The following is a 15663-nucleotide window of genomic DNA, read 5'->3' as shown; positions in this document are numbered from 1 at the left end:
TCTATGTAAATACTGGTTTAATATTTACTGATCTATCAAAACATCTTCCACCAACTGTAGCTTCTGAGTGGACCACAAGTATAGGCCCGAAAAGACCACGTTAGATTAGACTAAACCAGAAGTGACCCAAGCCTGGGTAAGTGAAAGCCAGATGTGCAAGAGAAGGGTGAAAGTTCCTGGCCAGCTGCTGATAAAGAGGCTTTCACAATCATTGAAGCAAGCTGGGATTCTAGGCCCACGTGAAGAACCCAAGGACATCACCAAATTACAGGGCAACAGGAGGACAACCCCCCTTCAGGAATGGGATCAGCAATCTCCAGCTCTGCCATGGCCTCTGGAGCATCCCTCAACTCTCTAGCATCAACTCTGTCCTGGCTGGCCTGATATTCCAGGCCCAGTGCTGGGTAGCTGGTGGGGAAGCACCGGCAGAGCAGCATGCAGGTCTGATGAATGGGAGACATAGTGCTGAGTTGCACCTCTACCCTGAGGGTGTCTGCTACAGCCCCATAGCCTCACTCTCCCCCAGAAGCACACCTTGGGCAGGAGGGGTGACAGCACGCCCCAGGCCTTGTTACCTAAGGTGCACATAACCCGCACGTGCCTACTCCAGTGTTTGCCTGGATCTCTTTGCCTGGTCCAGTCTGGATCTGCCACAGCTGCTCATGGGCCTGTACTGCATTCTGAAGAAAATGAAACCTTTACAGTTGCCCAATCTCTCCTCTGCACTTGTGATTTCATTTGGCAGCTGCCTGATGTGACTGGAGCCCTGGGAGAGGTGGATACCAGGCTCTCCCCTACCCTTCCTCTAGGCTGTGGAAAGAGCTGTAAAAGGAGCATGAAACAGACTAGGTCCCTGATCCCATCAGAGAAGGCTGCAGCCCCTCTTGGCTTATAACACCCTCTGTCTTTTCCAGTGACGTTTATACTGAAGGGGTGATCTACCTGGGAGCCCAGCTGTGTACCTGTGCTACAAGAATGGTGTTTAATGCAGCTGGGAACCAGGCAGGGCTGGACTGGAGAGATCCAGAAGGGAATGTGCAGAGAGAAACCAAGCTGCTGCTGTGCGCTTAGCTGATCACAGAATAGCAGGATTGGAAGGGACCTCAGGAGGTCATCTAGTCCAACCCCCTGCTCAAAGCAGGACCAATCTCCAGACGGATTTTTGCCCCAGATCCCTAAGTGGTCCCCTCAAGGATTGAACTCACAACCTGGGTTTAGCAGGCCAATGCTCAAACCACTGAGCTATCCCTCCCCCACACTCGATCCCACTTCAGAGTGTCTGGGGGTGTGTATGAATTTCTCGACATTCCTTGTGATTATACATGGCTGCATGTAGCAAGGCAGGAGCATCAGACAAACGTGATGCCCCCACTTCCCCTCTGGGACTGCGATCCCTGGTTCTTGACTCACAGGGAAAAGCCAGTCCGAGCTGTGACCAGAGAAAGCGGGCGATTCAGTCTGCGTTCGTGCGGCTGGTGCTGATTGGCAACCTGGTGCTGTCGGAGTTGTTCAGTGAGGGGTAGGACTTCAACTTTCTGACCTGCAGCACCATTGTCCAGTACCAGAGGAAGATGAGGAAGCCTGTGAGAGAAGGGAGAAACGGGAGAGTGCTCACTGGGCAGAGGTAAAGCAGAAAGCAGGACAATCGGTCAGCTGAATGCAGGGGGAGGCTGGCACTCTGCCTGCTCATCCCATCACTACTGCCACTTTAAAGAAACAAACTATACATCAGATGAACTGAGCTAACAGGGTCTCGGATCCATCACTGTACTAAGGTAGCAGAGCACTGTCTCGAGCCTTAGCTGGTGGCACCCTCGTGTGGCCATTGGGTGCTACTGCACAGAAAATCCCAGGGCCTTGCAGGAGAGATCCCTACCTACAGCGAGGCACGCTCTAGTACAGAGGGGAGCCTCTCCCCCCACTGTGAGGAATAGGGCACAGGATTGTGTCACAGCCTCATCAGTTGCTCCTTGGAGAGACTCCAGACTCCTTTGCCATTTACCCCCGAAACTCGCTCCGGGGTGACAGCACGTACGCCAGGTCCCACGTTGCCGGGGCACTGCGCACTCACCTTGCAAAGTGTTGATAATGGTGAAGAGGTAGATGATGACGAGCCGGAACGATCCGGAGGAAAAGGAGAAGAATGCCAGTGCCCAGGGGATGCCCAGCACGAGGCTCAGCCCCAGGAGCACCAGGGCGTGCTTCAGCTCGTGTCCTCTGTTTTTCTGCCTGAGGATCTCCCGCACCATGGCTCCCAGCATGGCCGTGTTGAAGAGGAATACCAGGCTGAAGAAGCCCAGGTTCACTATGTTATGGATCAGGGGGGCTCTGATCCAGCATCTGGAGGGAAGAGAGAAGCAGATAGTTCAGGTCCGTAATCCTCTGGGTTAAGAGGGGCTGAAGGTCTGATCTGACAGAGCTTGAGGGAACCCCCTGGCACATTTGGCCGCCAGCCCGGAGTTGAACATGGAGACTGGTCTCCCAGCTGATGTAAGGCAGTGCAGCTCCACTGAAGTCACAAGAGATTTGCTGATTTACTCCAGCTGGGGATCTGGATGGATTGAGAGGCAGGAGGAAGAAAAGGTTTCAGGGAAACCCCCAGCAGAGGGGATGTAATCTGTTGGTATGATCCAGGGTGCACACCCTGTGTAACTGACTCACGGGAGGGGGCACTGCTAGCGATGGTATAACAGGAACATAGTGATGCCATTCCGATTACTCACATGGTTGCATTGGTGGATTTCTCAAGGGATTCAAATACTTCAATGTGGAATAGTCCATAATTTGCCTGATTTGCCAGGAAGATCACACTCACGATAAAGATGGGAAGCCCTGGATGCAGAGAACAGCATTAGGTAGTTTCCCTAGCCCCAGTTCCTGTCTTTGCAGGTGCCTGAAAAAGGAGCCCATCCTTCCTACGCCTAAGGGATTGACCGTGTTGTTCTCTCATACCCTTCGTCACCCTAGCAGTGGACTGAGGACAGTGCATTGAACAGGGATAGTTCAGCACAGCTTTGGGTCCTCATGTCCACACTGCTCATAGGTTCATGGGTGTTAAGGCCAGAAGGGACCACTGTGATCATCTAGCGTGACCTGCTGCACAGCACAGGCCAGAGAAGTTCACCCAGTGCCTCCTGCCCATAGCTGGTGTTTGAGCAACAGTGGTTTTTTTACAGAGACAGCCAGTGTTGACTTAAAGCCTTAGTGATGGAGACACCATAGTCGCCAATGCTTTAGGCACAATTTTGAACAGTGAGGGGACTGATCTCTAGCCTGAATTTCTCTAGCTTTAGTTTCCAGACATTGGTTTGTCTTATGCCTTTGCCTGCTAGATGAAACAGCCTCTGCCCTCAGAAATCTCTTCCACATGTAGGTACTTAAGGACGGTGAGCAAATCATCCTCTTATCCTTGCGAGAGGAAAGTCTTTTAGGGGCGAAGAGGCCTGGCTTTCTCAGGGCCATCTCGGCCTCCTTTCATACTCACCCCAGCCCACCAGGCAGAGCTTGAACATGAAGTGCTCCACATAGGTGTTGAAGACCTCCACCACCAGCCTGTACAGATTGTAGCCCTCAATGCCCATCCAGGTCAGGCAGCCCAGCAGAGAGAGGTGCAGGAACATGCCCCCAGCTTTGCAGGCTGCCTCGCTGCCAATGAGGGCCAAGTGCTCAGTCATGAGGAAGCTCACGTCCAGCAGGAAGATGGCCCCCAGCAGGTTCAGGTGAATGTAGATGTTTACGGTGCCATCTCTGTGCTTCCTCCTGGGAAAGGGAGAGGAAGAGATTTCATTCCTGCTCCTGTCTGGGAGTCCCAGACCAGCACCCACAAAACCCCACAATGGGGTCCCAGTGCTTTGATTCAAGCTGCTCACACTAACCAGAGACACACAAGAGATCTGTGTCTTAACAACAGGAGTTTGTGAGCCCAGTGCCTATTCCACATGTGCATGGCCAGTTGATGGCTGTGATGGGTGAATATGTTGAGCCACTGGTAACCGCAACAGGTGAGTGATCCTGGTCTCCTTGTTCCACTGGGAAGCTACATCTCTTCTGGCCTTTGAACCATGTGTGTAGGCGACAGGTTTGGTCATTGCGTACAGCCTAATTTCTCAAAGGAAGCCTCTTTTAGTCTACGTCAGCCCCTTGTTAACACACTGCTAAAGATCTGTGCGTGCCCACGCTCACTGCATTAGTGCTAAAGACCAAGATGGCAGTCAAGATTATTAAAAATGATAGGTGGTTGTGGGGGCCCATCTGGAGACCCTATAAAAGGGTCTGGTTTCCAGGGGTGGGTGCTCAGCACTTCCTGAATATCAGGCCCCTTTCAGGTGTCTCACGTTGGGCTCCCAGAATTACTAGTCCCTTTAGAAAATCTTGGCCAATCTGTGTGTAATGACAGCCAAGGGGGATGCTGCCTGCATGGGGTGGTGAACAGGTCAGCATGAGCACGAGTTACAGGCTGCTAGCTAATCCCCTGCCTCGAACCATAGTACTGTACCTGGAGCAGCAGAAGAGGAAGATGGTGAAGAGGGAAGCCACAGCTGAGATAATGCAGCCAATGTAGGTGATAATCGTCAGGTACTCCTTGTGGATGTAATCTATCTCTGGAGAGGACATCTGAGAATGGAGAGGACAGGGGAGTTGTTAGAGCGATGCTGGGCAAGAGCTGAGAGCTTTACCCATCACTGCGGAGACCGTGCAGTGAGGATGCAGAGAGCTCGAGTGGGAGCTGGTACCTGGTACCCACCATCAACACAGCAAAATAGGTGAGGTGGTTGCAACGGCAAACTGTCTGGTTATTACCCATCTCTGTTGCACAGCCATCACTTTTCCAGCTGCCGTGGCCGTCTGCAAAGAGAAAAGCAGTTTCCTGTTGCAGGTGAGAGATTTCACACACTCAGCCCAAGTCAATGTTCACAGAAAGTCTCTGACTCACGGTGTCCGCAAGCAGGTGAGAATGAGAGAGTGCTTTGCAATGGGGCCCAGTGATTCCTGTACAGATCACATGGCAGCACTGCTATACTGGGAATTCTTTGCACCCAAAATCATTCTCCTCCATATCTGCACAGGGAGCAGGGCCTGGGACAGATTCTTTGGGATATCCATGGGGAAACCGCCTGAGATTGAGCCATCCACAGAGATCTAGGGACTGTATCCCTGGTATTAGAGGAATGGCTGGATTTACGGATGAGGGGAGTCTGTCAAATCAATCCCCATTGAGGCTGCAAAGGAGAAGTCACAGGGAGCTGGAGTGAGTGACACAGATTGGAGGAGGACAGACTGAAAACCGATCAGCGTCTCCTGACGGAAAAGGGATGGACGTATCCAGCCACTGACCATGCGCTGGGCCAATCCCACTAGTAAACGGGAGTCTTTCCATCCACTCCAATGGGAGCTGGACGTGGCCCAGAGTTTGTCTCTACAAGAGTTAAAATACCAAGGACAGTCCAGTCTCATGCTTCAGGTTGTAGAGTGATTGATGCTCAGTCCTTTCCTTGGGCAGCAAGGCTAGGGGTCTGGTTCCCACCTGCCCTGCACCTTGAGTCCTCACACCTGTGCAAAGCCAGCATAAGGCGCTGTCAAATCGGGAGGGTAGCACTGCACAGTTGTCAGTGTCCTGGGGAGACCCAGGCCCCAGGGGCCTGCAAAACAGCCAGCTCTCTCTGAGATACTCACGGCTGGAGTCCATGTCCCAGAACACACACTGTGGAGTCACATTCCTCTGAAAGGACAAGAACATGGGTGGTGATGTATGAGCCTCTCTGGCTTATTCACGGGGCAGGCGAGTTTGGCTGAGGGGCAGATCAAGGGAAAGATGGGGCAGGAGGAGAAAAGAAACTCTGGCTCTTGTCATGTGACAGGGGCCAGGAAACAAAGATCATTCTCTCCCCAGCACTCCAGCCTGTCCCCTCCTTTTTCAACAGGGAAACTGCTCCCAGCAACAGCCTATCAGGGCAGGGAAAGATCAAAGACACCGGTAGTGCAGTCTCTCTGCCTGCACCTGTAATTTTCACTCCATGCATCTGAAGTGGGTTTTTTACCCATGAAAGCTTATGCCCAAATAAATCTATTAGTCTTTAAGGTGACACCGGACTCCTTGTCGTTTTTGTGGATACAGACTAACACAGCTACCCCCGATACTATCTCTGGAGGTGATCGCCTGGAAGTGGCTAGTAGTCCTGAGTTACGTTTTTTGGAAGAAGAACAAGAGTACTTGTGGCATCTTAGAGACTAACAAATTTATTTCAGCATGAGCTTTCGTGAGCTACAGCTCACTTCTTCAGATGCACAGAATGGAACACACAGACAGGAGATATTTATACATACAGAGAACATGAAAAGATGGAAGTATGCATACCAACAGGAAGAGTCTAATCAACTGAGATGAGTTATCGTCAGCAGGGGAAAAAAAACTTTTGAAGTGATAATTAAGATGACCCATAGAAGGTGTGAGGAGAACTTAACATAGGGAAATAGATTCAATTAGTGTAATGACCCAGCCATTCCCAGTCTCTGTTAAGGCCTGAGTTAATTGTGTCTAATTTGCATATTAATTTGAGTTCAGCAGTCTCTCTTTGGAGTCTGTTTTTGAAGTTTTTTTGTTGCAAAACTGCCACCTTCAAGTCTGTCACTGAGTGGTTAGAGAGGTTGAAGTGTTCTCCCACTGGTTTTTGAATGTTATGATTCCTGATGTCAGATTTGTGTCCATTTATTCTTTTGCGAAGAGGTTGTTCGGTTTGGCCAATGTACATTGCAGAGGGGCATTGCTGGCACATGATGGCATATATCACGTTGGTAGATGTGCAGGTGAACGAGCCCCTGATGGCGTGGCTGATGTGTTTAGGTCCTATGATGGTGTCACTTGAATCGATATGTGGACAGAGCTGGCATCGGGCTTTGTTGCAAGGATAGGTTCCTGGGTTAGTGTTTATGTTGTATGGTGTGCGGCTGCTGGTGAGTATTTGTTTCAGGTTAGGAGGCTGTCTATAAGCGAGGACTGGCCTGTCTCCCAGGATCTGTGAGAGTGAGGGATCATCTTTAAGGATAGGTTGTAGATCTTTGATGATGCGCTGGAGAGGTTTTAGTTGGGGCTGTAGGTGATGGCTAGAAAATAACAGAACGCCACTAGCTGACAATAGCTCATCTCAATTGATTAGACCCTTCCTGTTGGTATGGATACTTCCATAAATATCTCCTGTCTGTGTGTTCACTTCTTCAGATGCACAGAATGGCGCTGTAGCGCACGAAAGCTCATGCTGAAATAAATTTGTTAGTCTCTAAGGTGCCACAAGTACTCTTGTTCTTTTTGCGGATACAGACTAACACGGCTGCTATTCTGAAACCTGTCTTTATGCAAGGCACTGCATTTAGCCGTTTGGAGTGGAAATCCATCAACTTCGTGAAAAAACTTGTACAGATACAGACAGACATCATCTTCCTTTCCCAATGCAAACGGATGGACATCATACCAAAAGGACTAAAGGTAAAAAATCCATTACATTCTACATATAACACAGACTATGCTGAGAGTTTGTGCCACACACTCTCAAAGAAACTGCGAAACCACCTGATCAACATCCTATACAGCAAACAGGGGAAGATTAAGACTGAACTCTCAAAACTAGATACTCTCATGAAAAACCAACCTTCTACACAAACTTCCTCACGGATGGACTTTACAAAAACTAGACAAGCCATTTACAACACACATTTTACTTCTCTACAAAAGAAAAAGGACATTAAACTGTCTAAACTGCTACATGGCACAAGGAGCCACAACAGTAGCTCCCTTAACCCACCCAACCATACTGTTAATCTTTCCAGCTATTCTCTTAGCCCAGCAGAAGAATCTGTCCTATCTCGGGGCCTCTCCTTTTGTCCTTCCAGACCCACGAACATGATACAGTTCTGCGGTGACCTAGAATCCTACTTTTGCGGTCTCCGACTCAAAGAATACTTCCAACACACCTCTGAACAACACACTAACCCACAGAATCCTTCCTACCAACGCTATAATAAAAAGGACTCTGCATGGACTCCTCCTGAGGGTCGAAACAACAGACTGGACTTCTACATAGATTGCTTCCGTCAACGTGCACGGGCTGAAATTGTAGAAAAGCAGCATCACTTGCCCCAAAACCTAAACCGTGCTGAACGCAATGCCATCAACAGCCTCAGGAACAACTCTGACATCATAATCAAACCACATCATGAATAGGTCGGAATATTAATAAGAGGCTGCTAGGCAGCTCTCTGACTCCACATTCTACAAGTCATTACCCTCTGATCCCACTGAGGATTACCAAAAGAAACTACACCATCTGCTCAAAAAACTCCCTGAGAAAGCACAGGAACAGATCTGTGCAGACACATGCCTAGAACCTCGACCAGGTGTATTCTATTTGCTACCCAAGATCCATAAACCTGGAAATCCTGGACGCCCCATCATCTCAAGCATTGGTACCTTAACAGCAGGATTGTCTGGCTATGTGGACTCTCTCTTCAGGCCCTATGCTACCAGCAGTCCCAGCTATCTTCAAGACACCACTGACTTCCTGAGGAAACTACAATCCATCGGTGATCTTCCAGAAAACACCATCCTGGCCACTATGGATGTGGAAGCCCTCTACACCAATATTCCACACAAAGATGGATTACAAGCCATCAAGAATAGTATCCCCAATAACATCACAGCTAACCTAGTGGCTGAACTTTGTGACTTTGTCCTCACCCACACCTATTTCATATTTGGGGACAATATATACCTTCAAGTCAGTGGCACTGCTGTGGGTACCCGCATGGCCCCACAGTATGCCAACATCTTTATGGCTGACTTAGAACAATGCTTCCTTAGCTCTCGTTCCCTACCGCCCCTACTCTACTTGCGCTACATTGATGACATCTTCATCATCTGGACTCATGGAAAAGAAGCCCTCGAGGAATTCCATCATGATTTTAACTATTTCCATCCCACTATCAACCTCAGCCTAGATCAATCCACACAAGCGGTCCATTTCCTAGACACTACTGTGCTAATAAGTGATGGTCACATAAACACCACCCTATATCGGAAAGCCACTGACCGCTATACTTACCTACACGCCTCCAGCTTCCATCCAGGACACACCACACGATCCATTGTCTACAGCCAAGCTCTAAGATACAACCGTATTTGCTCCAATCCCTCAGACAGAGATAAACACCTACAAGATCTCTATCAAGAATTCTTAAAACTACAATACCCACCTGCTGCAGTAAAAAAACAGATTGACAGAGCCAGAAGAGTACTCAGAAGCCACCTACTATAGGACAGGCCCAACAAAGAAAGCCACTAGCCATCACCTACAGCCCCCAACTAAAACCTCTCCAGCGCATCATCGAAGATCTGCAACCTATCCTTAAAGATGATCCCTCACTCTCACAGATCCTGGAAGACAGGCCAGTCCTTGCTTATAGACAGCCTCCCAACCTGAAACAAATACTCACCAGCAGCCGCACACCATACAACATAAACACTAACCCAGGAACCTATCCTTGCAACAAAGCCCGATGCCAGCTCTGTCCATATATCGATTCAAGTGACACCATCATAGGACCTAATCACATCAGCCACGCCATCAGGGGCTCGTTCACCTGCATATCTACCAACGTGATATATGCCATCATGTGCCAGCAATGCCCCTCTGCAGTGTACACTGGCCAAACCGAACAACCTCTTCGCAAAAGAATAAATGGACACAAATCTGACATCAGGAATCATAACATTCAAAAACCAGTGGGAGAACACTTCAACCTCTCTAACTACTCAGTGACAGACTTGAAGGTGGCAGTTTTGCAACAAAAAAAACTTCAAAAACATACTCCAAAGAGAGACTGCTGAACTCAAATTAATATGCAAATTAGACACAATTAACTCAGGCCTTAACAGAGACTGGGAATGGTTGGGTCATTACACTAATTGAATCTATTTCCCTATGTTAAGTTCTCCTCACACCTTCTATGGGTCATCTTAATTATCACTTCAAAAGTTTTTTTTTTCCCCTGCTGACGATAGCTCATCTCAATTGATTAGACTCTTCCTGTTGGTATGCATACTTCCATCTTTTCATGTTCTCTGTATGTATAAATATCTCCTGTCTGTGTGTTCCATTCTATGCATCTGAAGAAGTGAGCTGTAGCTCACGAAAGCTCATGCTGAAATAAATTTGTTAGTCTCTAAGGTGCCACAAGTACTCTTGTTCTTTTTGCGGATACAGACTAACACAGCTGCTACTCTGAAACCTGTTTTTTGGAAGGGCATCCCCTAGAGAGGATGGGGCAACAGAGCTGAGGCAGAAGCTGAGTTGGTAGAGTCCCAGCCTCTGCCCCTTCTCTCCCACCCTGGGCAGACGGATTGTAATGGGGCTGTTTCTCACACTTACCGGTAGCTGGTCATGAAAGAATTTGAGGACTACATCCTGTTGGAGGCCTGATACAGAGGTGTTCCCCACGGTGATGCCAATCACCTTTTCACCGAGCACCTTGCTGCTGTTTTGGTCCTGAAAGAGATGGAAAGACCGTGATGCCAGCGTGGGAGAGTGACAGCTGCTGGACACCAAGTTGCTATATAAGCCCCAGAGATCTCAGACCCAGAGAGCTTCCTTGTCACCTTCCTCAGCAGACAGAACAGACCCAAGAAAGGTCTGTGCACACAGGCTACGGGAGCCAGCGCAGTCTCTCCTCAGGTTGTGACTCGCTGCTGTCACAGATGATGTAGCACAGACATCCGGGGGAGGGCATCAGGACACCAGGTGGCCTCAAATTACTGTGGCAAAGGCCAGATCATAACCACCAATGGTCCAGCTGCTTCAGGGTCCTGACACTGAGAGGAGCTGCAGTCTGATACTTCAGGGTAAGGTGCCACCTTTCATACTGCCCCCCTAGCTGTACAATACCCTGCCAGGGGACTGGGGTGGAGGCATTTCTTCTGGAGCCCAGCCAGGGACCGGTTTGAGCTCCAGTTGCTAGGCACAAAGGGAGATCGCAAACAGCAGAGCTTTGACCAGAACCTGAATTTGGGGACTCCCCTAGCACTGTCCCGATGTGTGTCTATGATGGGTCTGAAGCGTTTTCCAGAGGGGAGGCACTGTGAGTACGCTGGCCTGGCTCCTCTAGAAATGGGAGCTGAGAACCTGGCTAAAGACACATAGCAAAAAGAAGCTGTTAGGTCTCATCCTACTCAATCTGTTCACACAGGACACTGTGCCACTGGGTACAGTTCAGATAGGCATCATCAGCTCAGGGAGTCTCTGGGCTGGGAGAGCAGGAGGTATGGAGAGTCAGGGGTGGGGCACTGGCAGAGCTGGGCAGGGGCCAGGGCTGATATAGCAGGAGGTGCTGTGAGTCAGGGGAGGGGCACTGACAAAGCTGCGCAGGGCTGGCATAGCAGGGGGTGCTGTGAGTTAGGGGAGGGGCACTGGCAGGGCTGGGCTGGGCAGGGGCCAGGGCTAGCATAGCAGGGGGTGCAGTGAGCTGGGGGTCAGAGCTGGGTGCCAGCCCAAACCTGGCTGAGCAGGAGGTTGTGCGGCAGGTTAGATTTCACACTGGCCGGCAGACCGAGGGAGCAGGACCAGCAGCGGGGATGCTCTCGAGCTGCCCTGGCAGAGCTGTGCACAGCCTGTATCATCGGCATTCGCAGCAGCTGCTCCCAACCAAACTTGGCCTAGCGCTGCCCAGCACTATTAGCCCTTCGCTTTCTACACACACGCACCAAATTCAATCCCATCCCTGGGCCTGGTCATTACCTGGAAAAGGGCCTGGCTGTTGATATCCATCAGGAGCACTCTCCTCTCAGCATTCCTCCCCCTGCCCCTCGCCTGTGCAAAGAGGATCCTCGGCAGATTCACTGCAAACCCATGGACCTCTCTGCCCACCTGCAAAACAAAGCCCAGCAGAGCCCTCAGAAGAGTGGCCGGAGTATGCAGCAAGGCTGCCAAGGCTCAGGACAATAGGGGAAGCCTCGGGCTCTGGCTACACACGCACCAGAACATCCGCTGGGGTAAATCAGCATCAACAGAGCTACACTGATTTACCCCAGCTGAGGATCTGACTGATGTCTAGCCCAGGCCAGGGACCCACATGCAACACTGCTCTGGTTTCTAGTGTGGACGGCACCGGACTGGGTGTTAAAGGGACGCCGGCAACTTGAGGTAAGAACATTTCTATTCCAGTCGTTTAGCTGAGTTGGCTGCTCCCTGCTGCTCCTTCCCTTCAGCAGCAGCACTGAAATGAAGCCTTGCAACTTCAACGCTCCTCCCTGGGCTCTAAAAGGGGGTCCTCTGCCTACCCTGCCTCCCACTGTTCCCCAGCCTCATGCCAGAAGGGCGGAGCCGGGCTCCCCATGTAGGAGTGTCAAGGAAAGGAGGTTCTCTCCTGGCTTCCTTCACAGGGGTGCGCAGCCCTCTGGCAGAGCCCATGGCACAGCCTGCCAGCGAGCTCTCCTAGAGAGTCAAGGCAGGGGGCTCCTCTGATCACCCTCATGAGACAGGAAGTGCGACTAGTTGGAGCATGGGCCTCCACCTAGTGCTGCCCAAGGCAAGGGAAGAAAGTGAAACCAGAGTGAAGAGATTTCCCTTGCAATCGCTACAAAGAACAGAAGTCTGATTTTTCAGGGTGAGGGCATCCCTTTAACTACACGCTGTAACCGGACACCTCCCAGGTTACCTGGTTATGGGAAGGAGTCAGGCTCCCTCTACACTGCAAACTGTAATGCTGTGAAGACCAACCCAGGACCACGACTTGGAAAGATTCCACAGAGAACAAGGCACAACCTGGAAACATGCCAAGTGCATCAAGAGGTTCTGCAAATGCTCTGGTTGGTCTGGGGTCCTTGCTCGAGGCACCTAGCACAGACTCTGCTTTAGGCCCTGCAGGTAATTTCAATCTGTCCCTGAGTGGCTGGGCCATTAAGGGGAGCAGGATTTGGCCTGTGACTGATCAGCTAGGGATGAGGCGATTATAGAAGCCAGCAGGCAGGCCAGCTGGGTATGGTGCCATCAGGAGGAGCCACAAGAAGCAGATCAACTCCTGTGGGAAGCCCTGGAGCAGGGCATGACTCTCAGATAAGAGACCGGTATGGAACAGATACCCCCTGGATTTGGGGGAAGGGATGGCTGGGATGGAATCTGTGCTGTCTGTTCTTATGTAAAATAAAGCTGAAGCCCTCATGCTTCAGGGCTTCAACTGGTCACTAGCAGGCATCAAGAAGGGAGGGTTTCCCCTTGCCCCCAGGTAATTTTTTTGTCTCCTTCCTCTGAAGCCTCACAGATGAAAGTGGGACATTGAATGAGGGTGGCCGGTGTGCTGAGGTGGCACAGAGTGTTTTCTCTCTCGGGTGCTTGGCTGGCTGGTTCTTGCTCACATACTCAGGGTCTAACTGATCGCTGCCGTATCGGGGGTTGAGAAGGAGCTGTCCCCCAGCTCAGATAGGAAGTGACCTGGAGAGCTTTTTGCCCATCTCTGCAGTATGGGGTGCGGGTTGCTTGCCAGGATCATTTGAGTGTATCTCACCTCATCATTTCCCTGCTGTCCCCAGGAATTACTGCACCTCGGTCCCTGCTGTTCTCTGCCTGTGGCACACAATACGCTAGTCTCTTTTTGGCTGAAATACTTGGGTCTCGTTTCAGTTGTTGAGTTTAGTGTGCGGGTGTTGGTGACCTCTACTGTACAGGAGGTCAGACTAGATGATCTGGTGGTCCCTTCTGGCCTTGAACTCTACGGTCATGGCTCTGTGACTATGGGAAAAAGAGCCCGGACCCCTGGCACACCTGCACTCACCTCCAATTCAGACATGAAGGGAAGATCCTGAGAGGCTTTATTGGGTCCTATCTTCAAAACAGTGGCACGCACTGTACTCGTCCCAAAAGTCTTGCACTCCCCTTCAAACATCACCTGTTCCAGGTCTGATTCCAAACGCAAAAGTTTCCTTTTGGGGAAGAAGGAACAGAGAGCAGGTCTAAAGCGGGTAGGAGGGAAGAGAGCCTCAAAGCACGGGCTGTATGTACCACCAGCAAGTGACAGGAGGAGACTTTTGAGGACCTGCTGCTGGGGTTGGGAGGCTCTACATTTGACCAACCTCTCCCGAAAACCAGAGCTCCCCACAGACACACTCCTCGGGCATGTGAGGCTGTATAGACAGTGATGGCAAGCACCTGATCTGGGAGAGGAGGATATGGACATGGTTTGTGTAACTGTACTCACCCATATGGTGCTCTGGCACTGGTCTTTCTTCCAATGGCTTTATTGGGATTCTTCATGTAGTTTTCTAAATTCCTTAATTCTTCTTCAATCTCATGCACCTTGCTGATGTCTTCAGCAGTCGATGTGGAAAGAAAAGAGAATGCTGTGATTAGTTCTGTGAAGAGGAGACAATGCTGATTTCTGTAGCATCCCTCCCCCCGGCAGCAAGTGCTTTATACTGTGTTCTCAGGCGACTGCATTATTGATTAGCAATCATGGGTCTGATGAGGACTGGTCTGAATTCAGTGGAGCCACTCCTGATTTACATCAGCATGAGTTTGTGGTGAGCCAGACACTGGGTGTTTGCAATGGTTACGCCTAGGTAGGTCTGAATGGCCAAGCAGAGCATGGGTCTGGCTTAAGGCATTTGGGGCCAGACTTTAAAAGTTATTCGGCACCTAAAGGGATCCTCAAAAACCCCTCTCGGCATCTTCTGGTGCCTAAGTACCTTTACAAACCTGGCCTTTTGAGCTGAGCAGCTGGGGCTGGCCATGCAAAAGGAAGAATTCACATGAGGTGATCCCTGAGCCTCTTGCATCCACCAGGACACATGAGAGGGGAGACAGCCCATGGTGGTGAGTTTCTTGCCTGTCTCACTCCTCTCCGGGCTTCAGTTGCACAGGAGATGGGCTTGCTGAAGTTTGCAGAGGGCTCCTGAAAAGCCAGCTGGCTGCACCAAACTGTAAGGCATGGGCTAGTGGAGGGTAATAGCTGGTAATGGATATTTTGACAATCGCTTTGCCACGCTGTCTGGCAGGCATTAGGTTACAGCAGCTCTAGCATAGGTGTAAACTCATGTCATTCCTATCTGCACAGGCCAAGAATCTCAAGATGCAATCTCCAACATGCGTGCTCCTGCTCTCCCATCTCTTACTCTGCATGTCTCTAACTAGAATGCAGCTGAGGCCACTTCAGTACCCATGCGCAGCCATGGAGACTGCAGGTCCTAGCAGCCAGAGCTCCATCTGATCTCAGCGGTTTCCAACTGTGCAGATGTTCTAAAGGATGGAGTGTTTCTGGTGTCATGATGGATTCCTATAGGGCCCCCACACAGCTGTGACATGAGGACCCTGGCACTGCTGAAGGTGGCACAACTGGCCATTAAAGGTGGGACATTGTGACTAGATGAGGGATTATCTGGTGAAATGCAGGATCTTTGCAGCCACATCTTCAAAAGTGGTCACTTATTTTGTGTGCTTACACAGAGAAACTTAGGGCTGGATTTCCAGAGGTGCTGATAACCCACAACTCCAGTTCTCATCAGTGGGAGAGGTGGGATTTCGACACCATGGAGAAATCGGCCCCAGAGAGCTGCATGTGGGTGCCCAAAAAATGAGGAACCCAAAGCTAGTGGCCATTTTTGAAAAATGATGGAATTAGTGACCAGTG

The 15663-nt window shown here is 50.4% G+C and overlaps 1 protein-coding gene across 5 annotated transcripts in view; it reads right to left on the bottom strand.

Annotated features, from left to right (window-relative positions):
* The window catches only part of ADGRG1 (adhesion G protein-coupled receptor G1), a 39314-nt gene continuing 23651 nt past the window's right edge, over positions 1 to 15663 (bottom strand). For all 5 annotated transcript variants that reach the window (XM_050923289.1, XM_050923292.1, XM_050923291.1 and 2 more), the window contains 11 exons: positions 14236 to 14344; positions 13813 to 13960; positions 11781 to 11909; positions 10419 to 10535; positions 5674 to 5719; positions 4745 to 4845; positions 4496 to 4614; positions 3485 to 3759; positions 2724 to 2832; positions 2072 to 2340; positions 1 to 1581 (listed from right to left, as the gene is read on the bottom strand). In XM_050923289.1, coding sequence (XP_050779246.1) covers positions 1454 to 1581; positions 2072 to 2340; positions 2724 to 2832; positions 3485 to 3759; positions 4496 to 4614; positions 4745 to 4845; positions 5674 to 5719; positions 10419 to 10535; positions 11781 to 11909; positions 13813 to 13960; positions 14236 to 14344 — 1550 coding nt within the window. In that variant the 3' untranslated portion in view covers positions 1 to 1453. The remainder of the gene's footprint in view (positions 1582 to 2071; positions 2341 to 2723; positions 2833 to 3484; positions 3760 to 4495; positions 4615 to 4744; positions 4846 to 5673; positions 5720 to 10418; positions 10536 to 11780; positions 11910 to 13812; positions 13961 to 14235; positions 14345 to 15663) is intronic.

This window comes from Gopherus flavomarginatus, chromosome 14 (assembly GCF_025201925.1).
Source record: "Gopherus flavomarginatus isolate rGopFla2 chromosome 14, rGopFla2.mat.asm, whole genome shotgun sequence".
NCBI classification, from domain to species: domain Eukaryota; kingdom Metazoa; phylum Chordata; order Testudines; family Testudinidae; genus Gopherus; species Gopherus flavomarginatus.
Note: the sequence above shows the minus strand (reverse complement) of the source record. Positions and strands in the feature narration are given on the sequence as shown.